Source organism: Quercus suber, unplaced genomic scaffold (genome assembly GCF_002906115.3).
Source record: "Quercus suber isolate HL8 unplaced genomic scaffold, Cork oak 2.0 scaffold_71, whole genome shotgun sequence".
Lineage (NCBI taxonomy): Eukaryota > Viridiplantae > Streptophyta > Magnoliopsida > Fagales > Fagaceae > Quercus > Quercus suber.
In genome coordinates this window covers 22,922-31,745 of record NW_027069536.1, presented here as the reverse complement: position 1 = coordinate 31,745, position 8,824 = coordinate 22,922, and the positions used below count along the sequence as shown (strand labels likewise).

General features: G+C 32.6%; 1 protein-coding gene across 1 annotated transcript; it reads left to right on the top strand.

Moving 5' to 3' along the window:
* Nucleotides 1-3,024: 3,024 nt before the first annotated feature.
* Nucleotides 3,025-8,388, top strand: LOC112030940 (anthranilate phosphoribosyltransferase, chloroplastic). Its single transcript, XM_024063607.2, has 10 exons — nt 3,025-3,464; nt 3,565-3,708; nt 4,176-4,337; nt 4,430-4,513; nt 4,969-5,157; nt 6,172-6,262; nt 6,891-6,950; nt 7,071-7,189; nt 7,289-7,423; nt 7,514-8,388. The coding sequence occupies exons 1-10, from the start codon at nt 3,264-3,266 to the stop codon at nt 7,547-7,549; spliced, it is 1,221 nt and encodes a 406-aa protein (XP_023919375.1). The 5' UTR covers nt 3,025-3,263; the 3' UTR covers nt 7,550-8,388.
* Nucleotides 8,389-8,824: the final 436 nt, after the last annotated feature.

Genomic DNA, 8,824 nt, shown 5'->3' with positions numbered 1-8,824 from the left:
TATTGAACTATAAAAAGCAAATTATCAAGCACCACCCAAGAAAAGCAACAAATTTATTCCTCTTTCCTTCAAAAGGTTCTAAGAAAAAAATGGTTACCAGTTGATTAGTATGACCTTCAATAGATTAAAAAGCCTCTAGTGATTGCGAGTCTTGATCATTGACATCTGTCGAGGAATTGACAAACGAAACAGAGATAAAAATGAAATTTAGTTCAGCATATAAGACAACGGGAAAAAGAGAACAATGGCAATTTCTCTTTGATGAAAATGAATAACACTCTTACTACAAAACAAAGACCAAAATAAAAACAACACATTGAAGTTAATTATCATTCATTGTAGCAAACATATTAAGAGTAACATTCCTACAGTCTAGAGAAGGGTAACCATACAAAAATTTATAACAAACATGATCAAATGCCCAACTCCAATAAATTTAAAAAAAATAAAAAAAAATATATATTTTAATAGTTTTAAGACCATGAAAACTCAATCTCGTTCATAATGAAATCTCAAAATTGAACGACGTTTTTTTTTCTTCCAAATAATGAGATGGGAATAAAAAAAAAGAATAATAATAATACAAATAGCATAACTCATTTTCAGTTTATACCCTTTGGACCTGGGCTACCAATGTTCATCTCTCATTTACTTTAGTTTCGTTTGCAAGCTCTAGAGTCATTATCTGTCTCTTGCACTCATTTGATTGGGTTTTGGTAGAAGAACTTGAGCCATGACCAAAAGAACGAAAAAAACACTCAAGGAACTATCGCATTGAAGGCCATACCGATCAATTTTTAAACAGAGAACAATTGAAAATTTATAGAAAAAAAATGAGAGGTGAGGAGGTGAGGAGGTTGCAATCTATCGGTGACTATAAGAATTCCATATAATAGCGGCATCTCAAGAGTTTGGGTTAATGGAGAGACACATGATAGATTTGGAGATAAAGTATCAGTGACTATAAGAATTTCATATAATAGCGGCATCTCAAGAGTTTGGATTAATGGAAAGTCACACGATAGATATGGAGATAAAGTAACACCTGATTTTAAAAAGAGACTCAAGAAATGGCAATCGGTAAAACAAAAAATAAAAAACAAAGAAATAAAATAAATGATGACATGGCGCTGATAAAGTTTAACTGGAGCGTAGTAACAATAAATGCTACGCTTAAACTTTTCATACAAGTTTAATAATTAATCAACACACACACACACACACACATAAATGTATAAAAGCAAAGACCTCATATATTCCAAACAATGGACTAATGTTTTATATTAGCCAAACAACTTAAATCTTTAATATGCCTTCTGCTACTGATGATAAATCTTTATCATCAGATAAAAGACTTTACTAGTTGAGTTATCCAGAACTCACATATGCCTTTATTACTTTAAATGCTTTAGATAGATTCAATGGATAACTTTTCAGTTTTCTCTTTTTTGCATAAGAATTAAATTCAATGTAGAATTGCAAGAGTCATATTCAATGGATTGGGTAACATGATTGTTTGTATAATCAAGCATAAATAACAACCTCCTTAAGAGCTATCATTCAAGAGCTAAGTTCAATCTAGAATTGCAAGAGTCAAATTCAATGGATTAGGTTATATGATTATTTGTCTCTATGCATTTGTCCAATCAAGCATAAATAGCAACTTCCTTCAAGATAAACTTTGATGGAACGATTTTTAAAGAACAAAGTAAGAGCAGGAGTTTTGATTCGAGATGATAACAGGCCACTCATTGTAGTATTTAGTTGCAAAGGAAGAACAATTTGGAGTCAGAGGAAGCAAAACGTACTAGCAGCAATTGTTTAGGCTATTGATTTTGCAATTGAGATAGCGGTAAGAAATATCATTTTGGAGGGAGATAATTCATGGTTGGGAGCTATGATATAAGTAACAATTTTAAGAATAAATATTGTGCATGGTCATGAAAATAATTTCATACTAAAAAAAAAATTTATAAAACATTTTAAAATAAATTTATACAGGGACATCGTCTAGTTAAATATTAAACTTGGAGATCAAATGATTTGAAATTTGAGAGCTAATAAGGAAAATGCCCAGATAAAGGGGGAAAAGAAATACAAGGGTTAGAATTAGAGAATTATTATTATCGTGCATCTTTGATGTGATGGTCACTCCATTAAATGCTTATCTGGAAGAGTAGGGTCCAACTATAGAAAGTAAATTTTTTTTTTAAAAAAGGGAAAGATTAGAAAGAAAGTTTATACCATATTACTTAGTAAGAAAAAGGTTAAGGCAAAGGTGCCGCATTGCCAAGAGAAAGAAAAAAAGTTTCTTTTCTTTTCTATTTTGGGAAAGATTAAAAAGAAAGTTTATACTTTGTACCATTTTTAAAAAAAAATCAAATAATCCAATATAATATGCTCCTATATTTTATAGAAGCCTCACCACACGCGCTTTACACATGTAATGATACTCTTTTTTATTTTTTATTTTGTATTTAGTGTCATAATAATGTTTAAAAATGAGATAAAAATAGTGTCTTAATTCTTAGAATCTTTGTGAGTTGGTGGCTAATATAAATGGAAGACACTATTTGAAATGGAAACTCCTTATTATTATTTTTTTTTCCAACTCTCATGTAGATGCATTGGAATTCAAACAGGTGAAGTTATCTGGCTAAAAAAAATACAATAAAATAATTGTGAATTATTGTGAGTATTTTTTTTAAAATTTATGAAAGAGGAAGATAATGTAGAATAATATTTTTTTTTTTAGAAACATATAGAATAATATTTAAAATCAAGATAAAGATACCATAAAAAAAAAAAAGTAAAATAGAGACAATATTCTAATTTTTAAAATATTTCTTTACGTTAACCGTTGTGTTTTTAAATTTAAAATTATTTAATTAAAAAAATAGAGATATTTGAGAGAGGTTATGAATTTGTTCAAGGACATCCAATACTAGATAGATATGTCGTGACTCTGAACGACCCTTACACTGATGACGTCTTTACGGTTTACATGGGAATCTGCTACTGCTACCTCATGCTCACAGTCACAGGCACAGCTCACTCACCAGACCAAACCTTACATTAACGTACGGTTAACCTTCACAAATGGTAACTCCACTAATGGATTCTCTAATAATTCACATCTTCTGGAACATAATAGCTGCTATATTAAGCTGCATAACCCATTTCTTTTTCACTCATACCGCCAAATACTTTCAGAGACAGTTTCTGTTTTCAAAGGTTAGCTTTTGTTGTGAAATTGGGCTGTAATGGCAGTCTCCTCCTACAAATCTCAAATCTTTTTACCTTCTTTGAATTCCATTCCCAAGCTTAATGGTCCTCGAAATTGCTTCTTCACACACCCAATTCTTCACACAAATCAACTAATAAGACATACAACCACTCTGGTCTCTGCATTTCCCAGCACTGTTTCTGAAAGTTCAACCCAAAAAATATCATCTTTTAATGAGGTATGGATTTGGGGGTGTTTCATTTTGTGTTTATTTGTAATTTTGTCTTCTGGCTTCTACTAGTTTCTGATTTTTTTTTTTTTTTTTTTGGTTGTTGCAGTTGATTGAAACATTGATAAGTCGTGTTGATTTGTCTGAGGCTGAGGCTGAGGCTTCCCTGGATTTTTTACTGAAAGATGCAAATGAGGCATTGATAAGTGCTTTTCTTGTTCTGCTGAGAGCCAAAGGAGAGACATATGAAGAGGTAAGAGTTCTCTTCTTTGGGGCTCTGCTGGACTGAGTTTTATCAATTGGCATTTTAAAATTATAGTATGCTGTACGACCCCTTGGAATTGATAGATAGGCTATTAGAATTAATTGTCTATAAAAGTGAAATTTCATGAAATAATGATAATCAAGACATGCATTCTAGCTGCTTCTTAACACTAAAAAATTATCTTAATAGATTTTTACTTGATAAATTCTGATTCCACCCCACCCAAGTTTTTTGCCTGAATGCCTTTTAAGGACTCAAGTCAATTCAATTTTTGTCTATAAAAGTATGCTTAATGTTGAAACAAATGGAGGATAATGAGGGGTTCAAGTGATAACCCAATGGTAGTTGTCTGTGGTTTGAACCCCACCTCCTCCCTCCCACTATTTACCTATCTCAAAAAATGGAGGATAGTGAAAGTGAATATTTTTATGGGGTTTTAATGATTTTTCAAACAGGTTGTGGGGTTGGCAAGGGCCATGCTCAAGCATAGTGTGAAGATAGAAGGGTTGGTTGATGCAGTCGACATTGTTGGAACTGGTGGTGATGGAGCAAACACGGTGAACATTTCCACAGGGGCTTCAATACTTGCTGCAGCTTGTGGTGCAAAAGTTGCAAAGGTTGGCATCCCTCTCCATTTACTTTTGATGCTTTGATCTTTAGTGAGATATAAATGAATGAAATAGTGATTGGTTAATTGTTTTGTGTTAAGCAAGGAAATAGGTCAAGTTCTTCCGCATGTGGAAGTGCTGATGTATTAGAGGCATTGGGAGTAGTTAATGACTTGGATCCGGAGGTTAGTGTAATTAATTTTATTTTTCAAAGTTGAATTGATGCTCCAATGATATTATGGCTAGCGAGTGACTATGCTTCAGAGCAGCTTCATTTGTGGTGAGAAGCACATTCTGACCTCTAGACTTTATAGACAATTTATGAAATAATATCAGGCTAGAAGTTATAGTGATAATTTTGCAATCAGAGAAGGATGCTATCTCTAATTGAAGCCCTATTCTTCATATATTATTTCCTTAAGAACGCAATACATCTATCAGAGAACAAAAAAAATTTATACGCTGGGGGTTTATGATGTCAACATCTTTACTTATATATATATATATATATATATATATACACATATATAAATAAATAAAATAAAAAACTTATATAATATGAAAAGAGTGCCAATATTGTGAACAAATGATTTTTGCCTATATTAATTCAATTTCTCATAATTGTTTTTTTAAAACTCAGGGGGTGACGAGGTGTGTGAACGAGGGAGGAATTGGGTTTATGATGTCTCCAAGATATCACCCAGCAATGAAGATTGTCAGCCCTGTTAGAAAAAAGCTAAAAGTAAAAACTGTATTCAACATATTGGGCCCAATGTTGAATCCAGCAAGAGTACCTTTTGCTGTTGTTGGTGTATACAAGGAAGACTTGGTAAGTATTTGCATCAAGAATAGCTGAAATATCAGAATTATCATCTACTCTCCTAAAAGTATATTTCTTGATTATTTATTTTCATTTAACTTCCCCCCACCAAAAAATAAAAATAATTTTTTCTTTCATCAAGTTCCTGTAGCAATAAACTCAAGGTGGCACCATGGTTGTTTGTATACACGGTCAATGATTCAAGCTTCTCTGCTTTCACTGTATGATTCTCAGTTTTTTCTAGGTTTATGAAACAGATTGCATTTTTCTTTAACAAGTTTCAAAATAATTTCAATGCACCTGAGATAACTTAAATGCCAACTTTGTGAACAACAGAAAGGCCTATGAGCACTTTTTTTATTTTACTTTTCTCATAGCAACAGGTTGTTGCTAAGGTCCATAGGATATTTGTCATTTTTTCTTTAACCGCACCTGAAGTTTAAAATATTTGAAACTAATTACATAATGAAAGTGATAGAATATTACATTATTTCAAATGTAGTCACTCTTTTTCCAAGATGGTTTCAGTAGACATAACGTTATGATTTAATAGATTCTTAATCAATAGAGTAATTGCTGGTAAGATTCGAAGGATTTTTATTTTGATTGGGTCTTGCCTGAATTGTTCATTAATGTATTATGTATAATTGACTGAAAACTCTTAAGTGTTTTGTACTTGCTTATCAGCTCAACATAGTGCTGGTGTATCTCAAATTGTACTAAAGTTACAATGGTTTGTTTCTGGTAGATAACTTATAGTGGCGAAAATGAGTCTATAGTTTTAGTTTAAGAGCATGTTATCAAACTAACACAACTATGTTTCATATTTTTATTGATTACAGTTATCACTTCATCATGAATAAAACATTGATTTCATTGTGTATTCTCTAATATAGAAGGAGACTGATGCACAATTATATACTGTTAAAGGGCTTGGGTAGTTGGGTTCACTTTTCAAGTTATTAGTTGCATATATGTGGTCGTGAGGTTTTTTTTTCATTTTATGTTCTATTTGTTGTATAGGTCTTAAAAATGGCCAAAGCACTGCAGCTCTTTGGCATGAAAAGAGCATTAGTTGTTCACTCAGAGGGTTTAGATGAAATGAGTCCCCTAGGTAAGATACTCATTAAAATAAAAATAAAAAGGCTAAAGTACGCTTATTACAATTGTGGAATTTGAAATTTATCTCTCTATTTTTAATTTATGAGATAAACTATGATGAGGCAGCCTTCCGTCAAGATTGATCGGGCACAACCCAGTTTTACATGCCTTGGTCATTTTTCTCATTGATCCAAACCATTTACATAGATTTACAAATAACAAAACTGTATGTCTTTACATTTTGCATTAGTTATTGGTGCCAAATTATTATTATTACTATTATTTGTATTTGAATAGCATATAACATTGCTTATCTATGTCAAAAAAGAACATTTTTTTTTCAGTAAAAAAAAAAAAAAAACGTTAGGTTTATTTTTTATTCTTTTTATTTTTTGATAATGTAGGGAACCTTTGTAAAGAGGAGCCCTTTGCATAATTTATGTTTCAATTTATGTCCTATCACAATTTTTTGCTGAGTCTATTGCATAATTTAAAATTTTCTAGAACCCTATCAATACGTGAACAAATGAAGATGCCCTATCAATCTTGATGAGGTGTGCCCTTTTATACCTTTTATAGTTTATCTGTTTAAGTATATTATTAAATCTCATCTTAGTCACAGATCAATGATTTGAATACAGGACCTGGGTTAGTCCTTGATGTCACTCCAAAAAATATTGAGAGATTCTCATTTGATCCAGGTGAGAATCTTCCTTCTAATTTTTATTTTTATTTTTTCATCTTTGATTAGTTTCTACGTAGTAATGGTTATGAACAATTTCTTTATACTTACTGATAAAGACATAATGTTTATTTGATAGTGGAGTTTGGCATTCCCCGCTGCACTTTAGATAGCTTGAGAGGTGGAGATCCAGAGTATAATGCAGAGGTTCTAAAGCGTGTTTTAGCAGGACAAAAAGGGTCCATTGCTGATGCGCTTGTAAGCACTTTGGCAATTTGGCTCTCATTAAAATGTTAATGTCATAGGTTATTACTTATGATTGAGAGAAATCTAATTATCACCAAAATGTTTGAACAGATAATGAATGCAGCAGCAGCTTTGTTGGTTAGTGGCCATGTGAAAACCTTGGGTGAAGGGGTAATTTTGGCTCGTGAAACACATGAATCAGGAAAAGCTCGGGAGACGCTTAACTTGTGGATAAATATTTCCAATGTAGGTTAAATAAAAAAACTTCTAAAATTAATATAGCTTCAAATTGTGATTGACTTGTACACTTTGATCTCGTTTGTTTGATGATTGCAGAAATCAAAGAACGAAGCAGCCCTTAAGCATGCCTGAGACTCTAATATTAGTTAGTCACATCTAAAGATTGACAGCCAAAAAATAGCACGGGAAATGTCAAAGTATTCAGGCTTGAAGGTTTCAATGTAATGGATGTTTTTTTGTCCTCTTGTTGGAATGGATACTTTGTACAATGAAAAATTTCGCCTACTTAAATATTGAATAAAGCCTTGTTTAAAGCCAAATCTTGTAATCAATAGAGATTTATGCTTCATGCCGAAGCTTTTCAAGGATTTTTTTGCTCTTTGGGCAATTTTTGCTAACAATTTCGTTATGTGTCCCAATAGCAAACAAAGTATAATCTTGAGTCTCAAAAACTCAACTTGCAAGAGGTGGCAAAGTTGATGTGAAAAAAAAAATATATATATATCCACTTGGAACTCTAAATACTCAAGTTCCTTAAAAGAAAACCAAGAGAAAAAAAAAATCTGACCCTAGCCTAAATCGATCATTTCTTCTTCTCTGTGAACCTCTCTTCTGCTCTTTAGATCAAGCCCAAATTGGGCCTCCAAGGCCCAAGCTCACTTATTGAGCTCGAGCACAAACACCAGGCCGAAGCTGTCTCTCTTCTCTCTTGGTCAAAACCCATGAACTTTCCCCTCTTTATATTTGATTTGGTATCCCATGGAACTCTAGGTGGCATGCGGGTAGCGGATTTATGAGGAGGAGGCTGTGAGGTTCGTGGATCGAGGATGAGGTGGTGGCACTTGAATTTGTTTTTTGTTGGTTTTGCAGGTGAGATGTGGATGGGTTCGTCTTTATGTGAAAATTTGAGAACCTGAAGGTGTATTTTTGTTGAATTGTGTTCTATGTATGTTGTGTTCTACGAATTTTGTTCATTGAAAGTGAAAGCTCGATAATCTAAATGACTAGAGCTTGTTTAGTCCCCCAATTTTAATTACAGCTTGATTAATTTTAAGCTTAACACACTTAATGCAAAATATACATGATTAGCAAATTAATTAATCAAAGCATTCAACTATTGTATGGATGAACAAATAGATGCAGTGCTAAAAGGTAAAGGGCAGTAGGGAAAAGAGACTCAAATCCAAGATAACACAACGATGTGTTATCGAAGAGGAAAACCAAATAATTTGGCGTAAAAACCTCTCCGTGACCCTCCGAGTAAAAATGATCCACTAGTGAATAAGTTGAAGAACAAGGATATCAAAAAGACCTTCCAAATCTAATCTACCAAAAGTACTTGAGCCTTATAAGCTCTAACTACCAACGAACTTTTCGGAATCTTGTCTTCACTAGCTTCCCGGATCC